The sequence below is a fragment of the Triturus cristatus genome, chromosome 8 (genome assembly GCF_964204655.1).
Source record: "Triturus cristatus chromosome 8, aTriCri1.1, whole genome shotgun sequence".
Taxonomy (NCBI): Eukaryota; Metazoa; Chordata; class Amphibia; order Caudata; family Salamandridae; genus Triturus; species Triturus cristatus.
This window is the reverse complement of record NC_140591.1, coordinates 1,614,987,064-1,615,008,026: the sequence shown is the minus strand read 5'-3', so window position 1 is coordinate 1,615,008,026 and position 20,963 is coordinate 1,614,987,064. Positions and strand designations below refer to the sequence as shown.

At 45.7% G+C, this 20,963-nt stretch overlaps 1 protein-coding gene across 2 annotated transcripts in view; it reads left to right on the top strand.

The window, feature by feature from the left end:
- TRIM3 (tripartite motif containing 3) overlaps positions 1 to 20,963 on the top strand; it is a 306,160-nt gene that overhangs the window by 110,764 nt on the left and 174,433 nt on the right. For both annotated transcript variants that reach the window (XM_085623533.1, XM_085623532.1), the window contains exon 2: positions 5,118 to 5,314. In XM_085623533.1, coding sequence (XP_085479659.1) covers positions 5,184 to 5,314 — 131 coding nt within the window. In that variant the 5' untranslated portion in view covers positions 5,118 to 5,183. The remainder of the gene's footprint in view (positions 1 to 5,117; positions 5,315 to 20,963) is intronic.

Below are 20,963 nucleotides of genomic sequence, written 5' to 3'. Positions count from 1 at the left end.
GTCATCAGGGGAACCATGGCATGACCCTTGGCAGGGGGGCATGGGATTCCCCTAGAGTTTCTCCAGCGGGTGGATGTAGTTATGCACCCCCCCCCCCACATCCGCCCCTACACCCTACTGGCCCCTTTGGTGGGATAAGAGGGCAGGGTGGAGGATCTGTGCCTCCCTTAAAAATGATGCTGGTTCCGCTTCCAGTGAAAGTGGGGCTGTGGGTCTTTCACTAACGCGCTCTCGCCAGCGCAGGCACGCACTGTCAGAACTCACACCTGGAATGCTGACAGCACATTTATTTCTGTAATCATTTGCACTGTGCAGGGTGCTCCCACTTCAGCATGCGCTCTAGCACAAACCAGGATAGCATGCTTGATGTGTCATTCGTGCAGTGGTGTCTCAGCTGAAGGACGCGCATGTTGACTTGGTCGGTTTTGTTTTTAGACTGGTGGCTGTGGCCCTGACATGATAAAGGTGGGTGTGGGCAGGATCTATATGATCCTGCGTAGGAGGAACAGTAGGAAGAGTGTTTCTTACCCGGCTTGCGCGGCATCAGTGTAATGCTGGCAGAGACCAGGACCCCTCATCGGCATTGGCTTAATGTTCAATGGTGATGGGCGATCTCCCTTCCTGTATCTCTGTATCCCTGATGCACACGTTTATTGCTGAGTTGTCTATAAGTAGTTCCTAGTCGTTGAGAAGTGCTTCGTCCTCTGACTCTTGATGGCTGTGTGTAATGGTTTCGGTTTTTGGAGAGAGGAGAGTGACAATGCTCCAAGATACACCTGGTTGTCATCTGCGTGTTGATTGCTGCCTGATCTGTGATTGGCCAGGAGCTCTTCCTTTGGCTCTACGAGCTATATTTTCAGTTTCTGAGTTCAGTTGGGTACTAAGCTTTCAGAACTGTTCATTCCCAGAAGCAGCCAGTAAAGCTCTCAGAAGGGACTGCAGAAGCTCCTCAGTGGGGGTTAGTTCATCTCCAGTAAAGCTCTTGGAAGGGTTTGCAGAAGCTCCTCAGTGGGGGTTAGTTCATCTCCAGTAAAGCTCTCGGAAGGGTCTACAGAAGCTCCTCAGTGGGGGTTAGTTCATCTCCAGTAAAGCTCTCGGAAGGGTCTGCAGAAGCTCCTCAGTGGGGGTTAGTTCATCCCCAGTAAAGCTCTGGGAAGGGTCTGCAGAAGCTCCTCAGTGGGGATTAGTTCATCTCCAGTAAAGCTCTCAGAAGGGTCTGCAGAAGCTCCTCAGTGGAGTTAGTTCATCTCCAGTAAGGCTCTCGGCAGGGTCTGCAGAAGCTCCTCGGTGGGGGTTAGTTCATCTCCAGTAAAGCTCTGGGAAGGGTCTGCAGAAGCTCCTCGGTGGGGGTTAGTTCATCTCCAGTAAAGCTCTGGGAAGGGTCTGCAGAAGCTCCTCAGTGGGGGTTAGTTCATCTCCAGTAAAGCTCTGGGTAGGGTCTGCAGAAGCTCCTCAGTGGGGGTTAGTTCATCTCCAGTAAAGCTCTCGGAAGGGTCTGCAGAAGCTCTTCAGTGGGGATTAGTTCATCTCCAGTAAAGCTCTCAGAAGGGTCTGCAGAAGCTCCTCAGTGGAGTTAGTTCATCTCCAGTAAGGCTCTCGGCAGGGTCTGCAGAAGCTCCTCGGTGGGGGTTAGTTCATCTCCAGTAAAGCTCTGGGCAGGGTCTGCAGAAGCTCCTCGGTGGGGGTTAGTTCATCTCCAGTAAAGCTCTGGGAAGGGTCTGCAGAAGCTCCTGAGTGGGGGTTAGTTCATCTCCAGTAAAGCTCTGGGTAGGGTCTGCAGAAGCTCCTCAGTGAGAGATTAGTTCATCTCCAGTAAAGCTCTGGGAAGAGTCTGAAAAAGCTCCTCGGTGGGGGTTAGTTCATCTCCAGTAAAGCTCTCGGAAGGGTCTGCAGAAGCTCCTCGTGGGGGTTAGTTCATCTCCAGTAAAGCTCTGGGAAGGGTCTGCAGAAGCACCTCGGTGGGGGTTAGTTCATCTCAGAGAAGTCAGCAGGAGAAGGTCTCTTATATCACCAAGCACAGTAGATTGTCCACCATTTCTTTGCAGCTATTTCCATGTTTCTGAAGTTTAGGACAATGACTGAATGCTGGACAGGACGTGATTGCTGGGGTGGGGCGCATAACATTTTGAGTGACTTAGCTATTGTCATTTCGACCCCAAAAACAAAGTTTTGAGATGGCAAGGAACTCTAGAGGGTTGTATGGCCGAGGATGCTTTTGTAGATAAGTGTGGTAACCTATCCACTGTGGAGTGTTTTGAGGGATGTCCCAGGTAGTTGGGGTTTTATCCATCCACAATGATGGCCCAAGAAGGGAATAAATAGTATATTAAAGCAGCATTTCATCGTGATGTTGGGACATGGGTGAGCAATATACTCTAAACTTTGCAGTTTAACCTTCTTGCACATAAATGAAAAAAAAATGTTCTTAGACATTTACTGCTATGTGTGGAACACGTAGGGAGCAGGTTAGCACACGTTTGGGGCGCTGCACGCTTGGGGAGAGTTTTTTGTTAATTTAAGAATCCCCTTTCGATTGAACTTGTTGGGAACCTGGAGACCAATCAAGGAGCTTTTGGAAGTGAGTTGAGAAAGAAGGTACATCGGGCAGGCCTGGGATTCTCGGCCTGATTGTGCCACTCTCCAGCTCTAATTGTACTGTGTTTTCTTTGGTAACTTAAATGATTTGTATACAGTTTGGACACACAACAGTGTCACTCACTACTGGTTTCATCCTGAAACCTACAGGGATGCTGTTTGGAGACTGAGTTGGTTGCCTGGGACTGGTCATGTTTGTAAACCTCTGCATTGACGAGTTTACAGAGAGGCTATTAGTGGGTACTGTGTTTCTAATGCCCGCAAGAACAGGTCAGTACTTGGTTTGCTGAGCGCAAGTACCCAGAGACGTTGTGTAGATGTGTTATTGCCTCTGATCTACAATAACTCACTCATGGAGTACGCTGCTTCACGCATAGGCGTACCTTTAACGCCTGAATTCATGTTGTCCTCTCACTGTGGTGTGACAGTGATATGCCGAGGTGCAGGTCCGTGGAACCTCTCTAGACTATTTACTTGGCTTTGTTTTCATTGAGGCCTCCGTGTCTCTGCTCCAGATTGTGGGACAGTCCAGCAGTCTTTAGATCCTGCGCCCTCACCTCGGATTCTTCCATACCTTGATTTATTGTGTCCGCAAAATAGACTCAAATGTTCGAAGTAAAAAAAACACAATTCTGTTGCTGCTCGGTTAGGTCACCGGCACCAGTGCATTTTGGAAAGAACGCATTATCTAAAAGAAACAGTGAAGCTCTATTGAAATTGTATTTATATTGGGCTTACTACCCCTGACAAGGTGTTGAAGCGCTTTTCGGCGAGTAGCATGCTATTCCAGAACCCAAAAAGGATTAGGTGTGAATCAGTTTAGGGAAAAATGAGTTAATTCGAGCGGTGGACATGCAAGTTTGTTGGTGGATTAATAGGATAATGGAGGGCTAGACGAGGGAAGAGTCTAGAATGTGTTATTTGGGAGATCACAGTAGTAACATGAGGTTTGGGACGTGTAAAAAGGAGGGATACATGAGCGAAGAATTTAGAAAGGTTGGTTTGGAAGATCATAGTAGTAAAATGAGGTTTGGGATGAGCAGGAGGGAAGAGTCTAGAAAGGGTTATTTTGGAGATCATAGCAGTAGAGTGAGGTTTGGGATGAGTCGGAGAGTGGAGGCAGAGGATATATTGAGAGAGGTAAAGGGTGAGAGAGAGTAGTGCATTGGAGAGACTCCGTTTTTATTTATTTCTTCTACAGTAGGAGTAAAGTAATACATATATAGATACACGACTACACAGAAAGGGTATATATGTATAAGTAAGATAATATATTGAGATATAAAGTTGTATCCTAATTCTCATCGCTCTTGTGATATCTCGGATTAACTATGCCAACGCTCTTTACTTGGGACTCCCCACACAGGCTGCAACGAGTGCAAAGCCACGCAGCCCGGCTGGTCGTTCGTCAACCATGACATTGTCACCAAGCCTCTGATGTAAAGCTTAATTGGCTGCCAGTGGCCCAGAGGACCATCTTTAAAACTGCCTGCACTGTTTTCAAGGCTCCTTACGGCAAAAGTCCTGCCTTGGTATCCTCCAGAATGCAGCGCTATGCTCCCACTCGCCATCTTAGATCGCTCACCTCGATTTACCCACGGTGCCCAGAAGCAAAAGAAAAAGGTTAGGCGGGGCCAGTTTTCCGTACTAACCCCCTCACGTGGAACACTCTTCCCTTCGACATCAGATCAGCATCTGACTATGTGAATTTCAGGAAACTTTTAAAAACCTGGCTGCTCCGCCAAGCCCATGTCTAACCCGGACGCTAGCGGGTGTCTTCTGCTACCAGCGCAAGACAGCCCATGGTGAACGTGCGCTCTACAAGATTCCTGTAACATAACGTATTGTATAAACCCAGACTTTCAAGTGTTGCTGTATAGAGCTGTCACCATACTGTATTCCACACTCCTTTATTCATTGTGTGTTTGGTGTACAGTCTTCCCACTGACATACATTTCCATAAATGCATGTAATACCTGACTGTTCATGTGACTGATACATAATGAACACGAGAAGTGTCATCTGGGGTAAATACATTATCAAATTATTTTTCCAGACTTGTTTTCTGTGTATATCCATGTGGACACTTTTTGTTCTTTGAAAGGTACAGTAGTTGTAGTGCTTCTGTTGTGTCTAGTAGAGAATGGCTCCTTGTCTTGTGTAGGAGTACAGCATTGCTCAGCACTCTGAGTGGGTGCCTCCTCAGTTCAGTCGCCGTTGCCAAGGCAACGGCGTAATATAAAGTTCATTTGTAGCTTTTTTGTTCAGCTGCTATGAACTCTCTACTTTGCCACTGCCATTTATAACTGTCAGAAAAAAACGTGCTCAGCATCAAACCACCTGCAGAACTCTCTCCAACCCCTGAAATAAATATTGCTTACTAATGTGTGTGCAGTTCTGAGTCCTGGTGCAGAGCTTGGCTGTGAATACGCTTGTCATTGCCAGTGGTTGTTTCTTTGCAGTGAACAAGGTTTCCCTTTACATCTTTCTGACTTTTGTTCTCTCTCTCTCTGCCATTGCAGGTTAATTCTGATTGGTGAATGTGGGGTCAGAGGTAAGCGCCTCCTCCCCAACCGCCACCTGCCACCATGGCGAAGCGGGAGTCCAGCGCCAGCCCGGTGGTGCGGCAGATTGACAAGCAGTTCCTGGTATGCAGCATCTGCCTGGACCGCTACCACAACCCGAAGGTGCTGCCGTGCCTGCACACCTTCTGCGAGAGGTGAGTCGCGCTCAGTGCCAGGCGCCAGGCTTGGAGGGGCAGCCCATAGTGGTTTCTGGATCTGTACAATTCACCTGTCCCTTACCACAACCCAAGGGTTTAGCCAGGATTGCTGACTTGTGAGAAGTGAATCACACTTCAGGTCTACAATGCTGCTGTGTGCAGGGTGAGTATAGGGTCAGAGTCTGCCCACTACCACAACCCAAAGTTTCAGCCATAGTTGTGAGAAATTAGTTGCTTTTGAAGCCTGTGAGCCAGGGCTGGGCGGCCAGGCCCTCTTGGCTTCTGGAACTCTATAATGTTTCTATGTGCAGTGTAGGGGTAAGGTCACAGTCTGCCCCCTACCACAACACACGGGTACTGCAATGATTAAACACATGAGAGGTGAGACACCCACAAACCCTGGGAAGCAGGGTTTAGGGTGCTGGCCCACTGGTTTTTACATTTGTACAATGCACCTGTCCCCTACCACAACCCAAGGTTCCAGCCATGATCGCACACGTGAGAGGAGAGACACCCACAAGCCCTGGGAGGCGGGGTTTAGGGGGCAGGCCCACTGGTTTCTGGATCTGTACAATGCACCTGACCCATAGCACAACCCAAGGGCTCAGCCATGATTGCACAATTGTGAGAAGTGAATCACACTTATGGCCTGAGGAAGTCCTTTTTTGTTTCAGAAAGTGTAAAGTGCTCTCACGTAGAGGGATAGTGCATGCTCGCAGAATGCCCACTACCTCAAGCTAGGGTGGCACTAAGTCCCCCGAGGGCAGTAATTCGGTGTTCAGAACTGGCACATTGCAATGAAACACTTCTAAATGGAGGGCGAGCCAGGGCTCGCTGTCTGCCAACTACTACTGTATGACCTTTGAATGAATGAGTGCCTGAGAGAAATGAGCCAAAGCAAAGACTTTGGTCCAAGATCAGAAAACTAGAATTTATTTATTTAAGTTTTTTTCGTTTTATAGCAAAACACATACTTTAAGACAACATGCAAAACAATCCTAATGTCTAATTCCATTTGGTAAAGACATACGATGTTACAGGATAGTTTACACTAAAACATATTACCATATCACAATAAATCCAGTAATGATAAAAAAGAAACGTACTAAAGCAAGATAAAATTAAATGGCAGCCGAGGACAGAAGACGGCTTACCCCGCTCGTGTACTTAGGATGGCGAGTCCCTGTTCTCATGGCGGCGGAATACTGACCGGGTGGACTGGTTCCTGGCAGCAGAGCAGCCCTAGAGGAAATCATCTAAAGATTCAGCAAGAACATGAACTTTCCAATTAAAATATATATAGGCTGTTATCGGACGGGGTTGGTGCCTCCCTTTTACTCGCATCTGGATACTGAATCGGGTATCTCACTATAGGATACACTCGCCCTTATCATTGGAGGAGTTTTCATATAGATCTACTATCATACTATTTCTTGAAACTGATGGCAAAGGATTTTGAAACCTTCTAACTCGTACCATAAACTTCTGTTTTTAAATAGGACTGGGATCACTTATTTGGGATATACTACGAACTGAATGGAGCAAGATTCTTGAATAGAATTAAAAAGAACCCCACGTGTTTGACATTCAACCTACTTTTTTTAGCCCTGAAGAAGTCCAAAGTTGGACGAAACGCGTCGGCTGCTTTTGCTGTTGTCGGAAGTTTTAAAGATTGCATGATAAACTGCATATAAAAGAAGAAGCTTTTGGAAAAAGAACTACCCTGATGATTTGGACTTATTTAATTTATATAGGCTGAGTGGTGCATTTGGTGCTGTTTTTTATATATATATATATATATATATATATATATATATATATATTTTTGGGTCGGTTCTCGTCTGTTCCTGTTTTCCTTAAAGATCGTGGGTGTACAGGAGCTCTTCAGGCGAAATCCCCGATATATATATATATATATATATATATATATATATATATATATATATATATATATATATATATATATATATATATATATATATATAGTCGTAACAGAGCACAGAACTAACAATACAGTAATAAACTACCTAAATATGTATGTAATTAATCAGCAACAGGATTATTAAATAATTTTTTCCATTTCCCAGCCAAACCGGGTGCCACCTTCATGGGGACTCTGCTCACCCACCCACCAAGAAATGACAAAGGGGCATTTGTAATGAAGGGGAATACATTACTCTAATTTCACCTAGGTTGGGGTTCTCTGCAAGACCTTTGGCGTCGGAGTCCCATCAGGACCTAAATGCGAAGGGCATCCATTGGTGGGCTGGCATTCAACTACATGCGCGTGCCACTGCAGTATCCATTTCTGACCCTGCAGTGTTTAGTAGCTTAACACACAATGATGGGCCTCTCTGCAGATTTGCAGAGGGTGCCCTTAAATGCCACTTATGCTTTTAGTCACAGACTTTACTACTGCCTTTGGCACACACGGAGCACTTGTTGGGTGGCGGGGCTGCAGGGGTTGGTGGTACACCGCCGGCAGTATCCTGTAAACCACTGTACAGTTTGCAGGAGTAAGCGAGCCGCTTTGAGCATTGGACACATTGAAACTGAGATACTTCTAAACACATCCTGCTGCATCACGGAACAGTTTGCAAAGTGGAATATCAAGTGAGGAAGGAACAGCTGAAACTACTTTGAGTTGAAATTCATAGATAGATGCTATAGCTGCCGTAGTATATTGGTCCAAAACGGACACCGCTGGAATCCAATAGTAGGAAATAGGTCTCCTTGAGTTTACTGCTGGAGGTCGGCCCACCAGTAAGAGAGACCTTTTCCTGCTGATGCCCCAGGAGTTATCTGAGATGAACTAACCCCCCACAGAGGAGCTTTTGCAAACGCTTCTGGGAGCTTTACGGCGCACTGCTGGTCGGTCCTGGCAATGAGAGCGTATTACCCACCAGACCTCAGAAATTTAAAGTATGTCCTTTGGTCACATAATCTCTCCAAAAATCCCATTTGGTTCCCAGAAGCTAGTCATTCAGTCAGTCAAAAAGAATGTTTATTTAGACCTTGGTCTTTAAACAACCTAAAACCCCGCAAAAGTTAGTCATCATAAAAACTTATAAATACAATTAAAATCTTCACATATAATTCATAAAAACATAATCATCCTAGTATATGTGAATGAATTCTCATCCTAAACTTACATAGCAAACAGATATTTCCTCCTAAAAAAAGTTAAAACTTACTTTACAATGGCAAACCCCTTGATAATCCAATAAAAGTCTTTCAACAGCAAAATCTAAATCTCCCCAAGGCACGAGACACACCCAGATAACGCATATCCGTTAAAAGTGCCACTGCTTGCACACGGTTACGGATGCGGTATTTAAAAAAAAAAGAAAAAAGCCGCCTTCGGATAGTTTTCCGAAGGATCTGAATTTTGAAACAATCCAAGAGAGTATGTAGATTATCGCTTTTTACACTCCAGCCACAGGTACATTTACCAGATAATCGACCATCGCCACTATTACCTTGTCGCTGCTGTCACACGGATTGATGGAGGTTCTCGACCATTGCAATTCAGATCAGAACCTACAGTTAGGAAGTGAATCCTTATAAGGGACCCACTCCTCATTTTGCTATGAGTTGAGCATAAATTGGGCTGAAGGCTCCCCCTTTAAGTGCTGCATATCATGCTCTCTGGCAGTATTCTTCATTAAGATGCGGAGTTCGCGCCTCATGGTTTCTATATGTAGATTCTGGGAGTCCAGCGTAAGACCCATTACTATATGCAGATTCTGGGAGCCCAGCCTAAGACCCATTACTATATGCAGATTCTGGGAGCCCAGCCTAAGACCCATTACTATATGCAGATTCTGGGAGCCCAGCCTAAGACCCATTACTATATGCAGATTCTGGGAGCCCAGCCTAAGGCCCATTACTATATGCAGATTCTGGGAGTCCAGCGTAAGGCCCATTACTATATGCAGATTCTGGGAGCCCAGCCTAAGACCCATTATTATATGCAGATTCTGGGCGCCCAGCCTAAGGCCCATTACTATATGCAGATTCTGGGAGCCCAGCCTAAGGCCCATTACTATATGCAGATTCTGGGAGTCCAGCGTAAGACCCATTAAAAAAGACCCAAAGAGTCTGCCTGTTTCCTTTCTCATGTTCCGAATTTGAACAGGCAGAATTATCAATTTGCCATGATCGAGTCGAGTTCCCTTCTTGTGACTCCTCTCACTTTGGGTTTTAGTCATGTTGTTAGCGAAGGTCTCGCAAGTCGCTTTTGGATTGAGCTCACATTGGGCCCGGTCCTGTAGACTTGTGACCCCATCCTGCGCTAATGACTTGATGGAGCCTGGGCTCCACTTCAGGCGTTTCAGATTTTCTGAGTGTGTTTCTCCCAACAATGTACGAAAAGCCTCAGGTTTGCCCATGGATGTGTTCACCTTGATTACCTGAGGGTTGTGGTCGCTTTCCACACGATGGCATATCCTATAATCACAGACCTGATGGTAAAGGGAAAATTGAAACAAGGGTTTAGTCTATGATTGAGACCGTGTCGCCACAAACCCTTGACCAGCCAGGTGGAATATCAGATGGTTTTCGGCCATTTAATACCAGCAGACCCAATAGTTCACAGGCTTTAATGAGTTCCTCACCTGAATTGTCCCTCCGTAAGATTGGTGGCATTGCTTGCTCTGGGAGGGGGCCCACTGTGTCACTATGCTCTTCCGAAGGAAAATGAAAAAGGTTGAGGTTAAAGTTGCCGGAAACAAGCCATTGTGCCTTGTTGTGGCTATCTTTTAACTGGGATAGATGAGCTGCTATTCTCTTGGAATATGTGACTTTCTGCTTTGGATTGATGTACAGATTTACGATGATAAATGAATCTTTATTGTTACTATCCCGACCTTCCAGATTTATCACCAGCATATTTGGGTCGTTCACATACACTTCCACCGTTTCAAAAATTATTGCCAGACCTCCTTTTGCCCTACCATAGCCACTCTTTCTTTCAGTTAATTTTGTGTATTCCTTGTAGCCAATGAGAGGGATAGACGTCTGCGCCCAAGTTTCCTGGAACATTAGAATATCAAAGGTTCGCAGGAAACCTGTGAAACCTGGGTCTGAAAGTTTTGTCTGTAAGCCGTTAATGTTCCAGGCGGTACAAAAGGGGGTGGTGATGGACGGAGCATCAGAACCAATCAAACACTCACACCCAGTCAACAGATCTGGGTTTGATCCATCACCGTTCTTTAGCCCACTCTGCCACCCCAGTTCAGACATGGCCATATGCAAATCAGTCTGACCCTGTGCCTCATGGGAACAGTCCATCCCGAACTGCCAAGCCATGCCTTCCCTGGACCGGAAACAAGCTTCCTAGGACCGGTTTCTGGCATTTCAGCCGTCTTCAGCCAGGCTTGCTTGAATCCAGTGGCAAAGTGAGCAAGGGACTCACGTCTGAGCATACCCTGCCAACTTATGGCGAACAAAGCGGTACAAAAGTCCTTGTGGTTAGAACTGTGCTTAGCATTGGTTCCTCACCGTGGGGCGAGTTGAATGTCCTGCATGGAGTGCCTGGCGTGCTTTTGTCATGTTGCAGCATGTTTGATCAATGCTGCTATGAGAGCTCGAGCCACGGAAAGCTGCATTGGAATATTGGGAACTTCATTGAAGACAATAGAACTTCAAAGAGCCATTAATGCCTGGGTTATAACTTCTCCAACATTCCAATGTTTGTCTTTCTCTCCCTCCCTGTTTAATCAAGAACATTCTACCCTCGGTGGTCTGAATGTTTTAATGGTCCTGGTGGCCCGGCCTATACTGAGGCTGGGGCCCATAACTCGGGGAAAGGCCCATTAACCTAAGTGGAGGAAGTATACCCCTTGACAGAAGGATATACTGCTTTGTCAGGACAATATCAGCTAGAAGTTCAGTCTTGTTTCAAGATTTTGGCTGCAAAGCCAGGTTTTATCATATAAAAAAAAAAAACACCTTTTCAAAAGAATTTCAAATTTGCCGACAAAATCTGAGAATATTGATCCATTTTTTAAAATGATAACCTTTGGGGAATAATGCATTTCATTTATTTTGTCCGGTTCCTCTAGAAGGGATGAGCCTTTAGTTTATTCCAGTCAGTATCTGACATAAGCCACGTTAGTAGCAAACTTGTTTCGGAATGTTAAATGAAACATTTTGAATTTCTGCTTAATCAATGGCTAAAACAAGCATTGGCAAAGCCAAACGATCTTTTCTTGGTGACCTATATGCTTTTGCCAATATGATTTGCAGATGGTGTGCAACATCAGCAATGAAAGATAAAAGGTGGCATGAGGTGGCTGCTGCCGGTGACCACGCAATTTTGCAGCTGCGTGATGATGAAAGCGCACATATGTATCAGCACGCTTGCAGGCACCCGCGGAATGACGCTTTCGGGGTTTGCCTTTTTTTTTGCCTTTTTTTTTACTGATTGAAGATGATAGACACCAGCTGGATCAATAAGTAAAGAAAAGTATATCTTTTTTGCACAGCTGCACCCTCCAAAAGGAAAAATAAATAACAGTGGGTCCACAAGGTGTTTGGCGACCCCTGTTGAAGCTGGTGAGTGGAAAGAATAAGGAGTAGGTGGGCAAGGAGGTGAGAAGCGGCACGGGAGGGGGGATCAACACTGATGGGGAGAACCACTACAGGAGAGAGCAACACAGGAGTTTGGTGGAGGAGAAGCACACAAAAGCTAGAGAGAACGAGCAGCACGCCAGGGAGAAAGCTGTGTAGTAAAGCTTAATAAGAATAAAAAAAGGCTCAGGAGTCTCCTGCCACACAATTTTGTAGGTGAGGCCATGCTTAATACATTTTTATGTGCAGATCCGAGTTGGATCAGCAAATTTAAAAAAGTGCAGGAGAAGAGAAGTACACGAGGGAGACAGTTGGAAAACATATAGACTGCATGGAGTGCTCAACCAAAAAGAAAAAAGTAGTGCTGGAAAAGCAAACCATGAAAGCATAAAAGCCAGCCAATCAAAGGAGATGGTAAAGAGACTATGCTCCATGGGAGGGATAAACACTAGATTGACAAGCTAGGACACGAATAAGAAGCAGTTCAAAGAGTGACAGGAAAGCAACCATTGCTAAAAATGGGCATGCTCCAAGCCCCTGTATATTCTTGGTAAGCCCACAATATGTTTTTTTGCGATCAGACAGCTGAGGTGTCTGGTAGGCTCGCCGTAAGAAACTAGTTCCTTAAAAGTGAGCAGTGGAAGAATATAAGTCAGCAAATTAAAAGGATGGTAGAAAGGCTAAGCTCCAGGGGAGGGACAAACACAAGAACATTGAGGCAAGTCATTGAATCAGAAGCAAGCATGACAACAAAGACCATCCGTGGGCAGCGGTGAGTGCCCTGTAGACCGACTGTAAGCTCGTGGTAAGTCTGCAAAATGTGTTTTACAACGAGACCGCTTGTGCTGTTCAGTTGCCGATAGCTTATTTATTTATGGTAGCAGTAACTACAGTGTGAATGTGTGTGTGGGTACACAGTGTGTAGTGTGCGTGTTATATTAGGTTTCATGCATTTGTATAGAGTGGGACACTGTTAAGAAGTGTCTGGGGAGGCCCCAGACCTGACTTTGACTCAGGCTGCAAAGCGGTGTGTTTCTGCGTGTAGTTTGTGAATGTCTACACAGTAATGTTTCTGCAATTAAAGATTTCAGTTGCCAAATTCGGGTGCATTCATGTTTTTCTAACTAATGCTTAGAGACGAGGCCAATTTTCCTTCTATTTTTGAAATATATCGAGTGCTTGCTTGCATCCTTAGGAGCTTGGGGGCCTGTACTCTTTGGAAGGTAATTGGACACTTGAGCTGATAAGTATGTACACGTAGCTGATTGTACTGTCAGTGCACGCTGCCCTCGGGCACAGGCCGCACATGCCAGGACGGCAGATGATTGACAGGCGTTGTGCTCCTCTCTGCATCCTGGGCTGCTCACATGCCAGGGCCACATATGATTGACAGGCGTTGTGTTCCTCCCACTGCATCCTTTGTTGCTCACATGTCGGACGACAGATGATTGACAGGCGTTGTGGTCTTCCCGCTGCATCCTGGGCTAAGAGGGAACATACAGAGCCTGGAGCCAAGGAAGGCCCCTAGCAGTGGGACTTTGTGTTAGGAAGGTCCGGCCAACAAGGAGCTTTGCCAGCAGCATGTGGGAACAAAGACCTGAGGCAAAATGAGGTTAAAGGGAAGATTGCGCCCAATAACAGAAACCATCCGTTCCCCACACTCCAGGACTTTCTGTACCCTTGTTTGTGGTTAAATGCCAGCAGTAGGGTAGTACCCCGGGCTCTCGGCGCCAGTCCGCGTGGGGCGTGAGCTGCCCTAGCGGTGAGGTTCACCCATCGGAAAGTTCTTTGGTGTATTCCAATTGGGGCATTCTCTCCTCTGCCTCCCAGGACCACAGTGAATTGAAAAACAAACAACTGCTTATTGTAACAAAGGTCTAGGTGTCACAGTCAACATCACCAAAGTCACAAAGATTGTCAAAAAATCTAAGCCTCACACAAAGAACAGGTGCAGCCAATCAGCTGCGCCTATTCACACAGATGCTTTAAGGCATGGGCAAAGTGGGCTCTGGCCCAGTGCTCCCCACCTTTCTGGGGGCCACATCATTAAGCTTCCTACCCAGTTCCAGACAGTGGCATAATGCAAAAATTATGCCCAATGCCTTTCTGCACAATATGAAAAGGGGCTCCCAGGTCTCCAATATCTCATAAATATTCACAGGGTTTGCACTGAATGGAGGTGCCCTGAAGAACTGGGGCCCCCTTAAAGTTTAGGGGCCAATGAAGAGGGTTGTCAATGATCAGACCATAGTTGCCGACCGCATGAATGAGCTGAAAATGGATGAGAAATTTAGATTTGTTCTGATCATGGGACCCCAAATTATGTTTGGCCCGGGGCCCCCTAAAATCCTTAAGATGTCCCGGCCCATTCAGCAGGAGAGTGGTGAACGGATGGTATGTGACCGATGGCGCATTTTGAGCACACTGTCCCTAATATATGACTAAAGCATGCTGTGGCAGCGCATTGTCATTTACAGACAGCGTTTTTTCCATTGAATGTCGACTAGGTTTGCACAGATATACAGTTTTACTGATAAAACTATGCAGCTTACACAGGGTAAAATGTGGAAGTTGGTTTTAAGGAATATTCATTATGTGCGCATCACCGAGTAAAGTGTCTTGATTTCTTTTGATCCTAGTAATGCCTGTGTTTCAATCACACTTCAGAATAACAAAAAAGTACTTCATTTGTGCTTTCTTAATTCTGAAATGATTTTCTAGTTCATTTACAAGAATTTGTTTTGTTGCGTTAGAAAAATTGCCAGCCCACAGCATTTTTCTTTCAGACTCCCTGTACCCCAGCAAGATTGCTGCATAGTTCACTTTGCTACATTTTCTCGCTTTGCAGCCAGATATCAAAAGTAAAACGCCAATCTCCATGTTAAATTAATAAGCAGCAAGCTGTCAGAAGCCCCAGCTTGACATTTGACTCTGTGACAAGATAAAAGCTACTGTTAAAGGAATCTGTAATGCTCATTCACCTTCTGAACTCTGGCATGTTTTTTGGGGGTGCTGCAGCACCCCCGGCACCCATACTTCTAGCACCTATGTCAGACAGCCATGGATGCCCTGCAGCAGGCCAGACCAGACCCTGAGCTTTGAAGACTGCTCCAGAGAGAAGGCTTGGGTTGAGGGCGTACAGTATGGTTGAGCCATAGACAGGGTGTTGTTTGAGTGTGACCCTGATATGGGTTGACCAAGGCGTAACCCGTCTGTTAGTAGGCTGTGTGTGAAAACCAGTCTGCAGGAATGGGACCATGGAGGCAGGTTCCCCTGAGAAGAGTATGAAAGGGCTGTGCAGCGTAGACACACACTGCTGTCTGGCCGGTGGGGAGATGACCCTCCCCCAGTGGATGCTGGGTGTGAACGACTTTGGGAACCTGCTACTCTGTGAGAAGTGCATTAAATGATAAGTGTGCACCCACCCCTTGCCTCCACCCCCACTGTAAATGTGGCTTTACTCTGTTCCCCTTAGGAGCCCAGAGAGAAATGCAAGTAGGTGGTGAAACCTGGAACTAGTCAGCCTCTACCCGCCTTCTCAAGTAAAGTGCTTACAGTACAGGGAAGTAACCCGTCCTCCGCAAGATCTCCGTGTAACCCTGGGGTCTCAGCCTCTTATCCTTTGTGCTGCATAGGCTGAATGCTTGAACTAAGGAAGGATGCGTCAGTGCCCAGAGGCAGTTCACTATATGCAGTGCATTATGTAATGGCATTGGTTATTATGAATTCGTAGCAAGTTCTTGGTCCATGCTCCATGCTCCATGAACCCCCTTTACAAGCTAAAGGACAAGGTTCGACGCCATGACATGCTGGCGTGGTGCCTGGCACATGTTGCACACACGTGGCCCTTGCCAGTGGGTGCAGGTGAATATAAAAAGTCTCAATCACTAGAGGGTGGTGTTGCAGCTGAATGGATTCGTTTTACGGGCGGCAAACCCATAGGTTCATCACCGTCTCGTTCTTTCTATAAAGATGTGCGGCAACAGCAGCTGCAATTTAAATTATGGTAGCAGATTTGTACACTTGCTTGCTGTGCAGTTGTGGTGCTGGGCTTGTAAGCGCGTTGGGCAGTTTATAGTCCTCTCACCCTCATAAGCCCAGCTCTTATTCCCTGCCAAATTCTCCAAAACAAAGCCCTTGTCTCTAATCAAGGATGTCCTCTGCAGCTGGTTCCAGAGATGGCGGCAGCTGCGGTAACATGAGAGCTCCCATACCCGTTCTGTTTGTAATGTGTCCTTCATTGCCAACTGGAGACCTGTGGATGTACACATGAGTGTGACATGTTACTCGCTGGTAATCTGTTAATGCACACGTGAGTGTGACATGTGACTCGCTGTGATCTGTGAATGTACACGTGAGTTTTAAGTTAAAGTAGCGTCAAAAAGCAATAAGCCCCAATGGCCTAGGTGCAACAGCAGGCCGACTGCGATGGCGCACAGGTTGGATACACTACACAAGTCTGTACCTGTCAAAGATTTTACCTTCTGACTTTGACTTTTTTATGGAACTCAGAATCCTCCAGTGCATCAAGCTGTATCTGAAGAAGGTGCAGGAAATCAGAAACCTTTGCCGTGATGTCCCCCTGAATGTTACAGAGGTCTTGGAAGATTAAAAATGTTATAATCCCAACTTTTCATGGTTTCTGGAGCAGCTCTTTTCGGTCACATCTAAGGTTCCCAGGACCTCATGAAACAGCACTTAGGAGCCAGGACTCACCCCAGCAGAGGCCAGGAGCAAAATCCAGTTGGAACTGGTCCGTCCGTTGCAACCTGTTGTGTCCTTGTAGCCACACAAGAGGTCGGCCAGCTGACCCATGGATACCACGCCTTTGTCCTGGGTACAAGAGGGCACAGGTCCAGTCTTTTGGGACTCCTCTCAGGTCACAGACAGCAGGTCTAGGCCTCTTTTGATCTTCTGCTGGTCCAGAAAGTGTTCTGACCAGGGTTGCTCAAAGTGTCACATTTATGGTTGGCACTATCCAAAGGATGGGGTTGACTCCTAGACACTCCCTAACCAATGGGGAAAAGGTTTAGGGAGACAACCATACCCACTTTTTAGCAGTTCCTGATTGCTCTACTGCAAGCATTCCCATGATGCCCTTCACTCCTAAAATACCAGATGGGGGAAAACCTTTCTCTCTTATGTAGGGCTCCTGTCGTACTCCCAGAGGTGTGGCCAAGGAAATGAGCAGTGCCCTCTCCTGTATCCAAGCCAGTTCTTGGAGTAGCTTACCTTCCACTTGATTTGGTAGCCAGTTTGGCTAGTGTAGACCTTGGGGACAAAGACTTTCTCTTCATCAGGTTGCTCCTTACACTGAGCTGTGAATGGGTGTGCCTCACTTCTGTCCCTTTCAAGTTAATAAAGTTCCCGATTCCACCCCATCCCAGGCTCAAAGGGATTAAATGCCCCAAACCCACTCCATCCTGTCACCTGGGCTAAGCCATTGTTCTGATCTCACCTCATTAAGGTAAGCACTTATGTGTACGGGATTTATAAAGCGCATAGCTGTCCAAGGGCTTCCCAGCGCTGCGGAGAGGAGGTGATAGTGAGAGGATTTGGTAACTCGTCATGGAAAGAGCCATGTCTTTAGTTTCTTTCTGAAGCTGTGTTCATCTTTTAAGTCTCATTTCCTTGGTCATGGAGTTCCAAAGCTTCGGAACCAGGTATGAGAATGATCTTCCTCCCCATCTTGATCTTTTTATCCTCAACGTCTTCATGAGATAGTCTGATGAGGATCTGAGAGACCTCTCAGGCATATATGAGGAATAAGTGTCCTAGGCAAGGCCGGGCCCCTGTCATTTATAGCTTTGTGAGCCAGGCAGAGAGATTTGAATTTGATCCTGACTTGGATGGGCAGCCAGTGAAGCTGTTTCAGAGAAGCTTTTACTGACTCTTGTCTGGGTATTTTTAGGAGTAGCCTAGCTGCTGGGTTTTGAACCACCTGCAGTCTGTTCAAGACACATTTTGGTGGTTTCCTTACTCAAGGCAGGAAAGTGGTCTAATACTGTTCCAGTAACCTGCCCCATCAGGTCTACTCTTGGAGAGTGATCTAAGCTACCTAGGTAATTGTTCCCTTGCAGAGAGTTGTAAATGTTCTCCACCTTACTTTTAAAGAAGGTGGCGAGCTCGTTACATCTCTCCTTTGAGGACTGGTGAGGGGCGACCCCTTGCGCTATAGTGGTGAGAGATTTGACAATCTTAAAAAGTTCTCTAGGAGAGTTGGGCACCAAGCTAATTTTCTCTTCGAAATGTTTGGGTTGTGCTAGCTTGATTTCATCGTGATAGTGTCTAATGGCTTTTTTATACTGGAACTTGAGGACAGGGTCATAGGTTTTCCTCCAATTTCTTTCAATTTTCTTGCATGTTTTTTCAAGGTGGCTAAATGACTATTGAACCACGCTGTTTTTTCACAAGTGCGGTGTGCTCTTGGTCTGTCTTTCTAAATACATTGGTCGACCGCTTGGTTGATCCAATCTGACCAAATCGTGTCGACGTCATCTAGATTACCTGTTAGGACAGGGATGAAGGATTCTAGGGAATTGACCATGCTGTCCGGAATGAGTCTAGGCCATTTCCTGCCAGAGTTCATGCTGCTATCGGACATAGTTTGTGTATGTGTTTTTATCAATGAAAACAGGATGAGGCATTGGTCGGACTATGAACTGGGATAGGTTTATACACCTGAATTTTGGGGTCATTGGAAAAGATAGAATCGAGGGTATGCTTTTCTTTTTTTTACAGCCAACCTACACTTTTATTAAAACAAATCCGCTTCAACTAAATTAACAAAAAGTACTGTTCTGGCTTACTTAATTGGTCACAAAGAGGTTGCATTTCAAAATATGTTACAGAGTTAAGACACCTGCTGAAGAGATCTTTGTATGCTCTGCACTTTTGAAGGGACTGTAATAGCAGTAAGATAACTCTGATGGTTAATGCAGTTCTGTGATAGTTCTGTATTTTGTCCAGTCACAGTTTGACTCATAAAGGGTTTAGGTGCCTGCTGCGAAGCTTATCATGTAACATGCATATCACAAATTAGTATTTAACATTGATAGCTAAGAAGGCTTTTGACACTGAGAACATTTTGATACTTCCAGTTCATAAGTTGCAGTCCCTCTAGTATAGCACAGCGATCTATTTACCGGCACCAAGGAGTTGCATGCAAACTGTAAGTCTTTGGTTTAGATACTTACTGGTGGTGGCTGTTCTAAGATTGCACAGAAGGATTCCTCTCTAAGATGAGAAAGTCTTGTTAGTACAGACAACGCTAATCACTTCTTTACATTTTATAGCCTAACTTTGTTTCTCCCTACCATTTACTTTTTTTTTTATATAACTTTATTTTTAGTTTTTCGCTTATCAACATTACAGCATACAATAGTACATTGGCATCTTGCGCACGATCCCAGAGAGGGTATGTGTTGTAGTTTCTCCCACTTGGTACAGGCCATTCACCCCCATCCCCATTAGGACATTGGTACAGGCGTGGAATGTTGGGAGGAAGGCCACCTTAGAATGTTGGTGAGAGGTGCCTTCAGTAGACGATGATTGCTGCATTACTTACAAGCTGGAAATGCTGTTATGATGTAACTGGAATAAAGAGTTAACTACTTCACCTGCGTGTCTCATCACTACAGATTTGGCGACGAGTACTAGGGAAACCGTGACAGGGACGGTGCAGCATTATGCTCTTTATCGTGTGTGGCAGATCCCACACGTTAAATAAGTTGCATAGCTTCCAGATCTTGTAAGAGTCTTCTGGTGGATGGGTTGTTATGTTCATCTTAAGTGAATGTTAAGGTCACTGAGCATGATCACGCATCCTCTGCTAACAATATTGCTGGCTATGATGTCAGGGAAGACCTCTAGCAAAGCGCTACGTGGTCTTGGTGGCCTATAGATGAGAATCACTGAAAACATGCTGGTAGGGGAGAGTGCGATTCTGCATGATGCTCTGTCGCAGTTGATTGCCGTCAGGGGTGAGATGGAGCAGCTGAATTCTTCTTTGTAAATAATGGCCACTCAACCTCCAACCTTCCCCCCCCATATCATTTCTGCTAATAACATAGCCTGGGGGAAGGGCCGTGACTGTGTCCAGTGTTGAACTATCTTTAAGCCAAGTCTCGGTTACAAATAGTACGCCCAGGCGTAGTCCCTCTTTTGTGTCCTGAGAGGGATCTGCTATTTATTAATCCCATTATCCATTGTACCTTCCCTCCTAGTCTTTCCAGCTTTGTATTTGTACTAGATATGTCCTTACCAATGGTAATATTACAGTGGTGAGAGACGACCTTCTTACCTATAATGTTTTCAGGCATTAAGGTGTGTGCACACTGAAGGGTCAGTGTCGGCCTGATCCGCATCAGTTCCCTTGCATTGTAGCTCATTCGTCTATGGTGGCCTTAGGTGGAACGGGCAGGGCTCCTGGTCCCGGTCGGGTGCAGACGGGCTTGCCTTTGGCGCGCCATTCGCGCCGCTGCCACCATAAGTAGGCGCTCCCAGAGAGCAGCTAGAGCTCCAACCTTCCCAACTCTATGGTCTCTCGAGGACAGCGGTCCTCTCCATCATACTTGCTGGGAAGCTGCGGGAAGGGCAAGACTAATTAGCCTCAAGGAGCGTCAGGCAGGGAACCAGTAACTTTATTACATTTGCTAAATGTTTATTTTAAATTTAACTTCACCATGACTTGTTCCTTTAATAAAAATGGAAAATAGCATTTGGATGAACATTTTAGATGTTTCCTTTCAAAAGTTACAAATTAAAGTTTATGATCTGTCCTTTGACATATTCTAGGATCCTGCTGCATCCTTGTCAGTGAACGTAGCTTTTGGGGTTTTCTAGTCAATGGAAGAGAATGCCAACTTCAATTTTGCACATGGTCCATTTTTAAATATATGTCATCCTATATGGCTGATTGAAGGGGGGAGAGAGACTGTTTCAGATTGTTGCTCAGACCACCGCTTTTTAAAATCTTAAAATTATTGATTGCTCCTGTTGAATTTGCACTGTGTTTTTAACATGTTTTAACGAGGGGAATCTGGGTGTCATTACTGTTTAGCGCGTAGCCCAT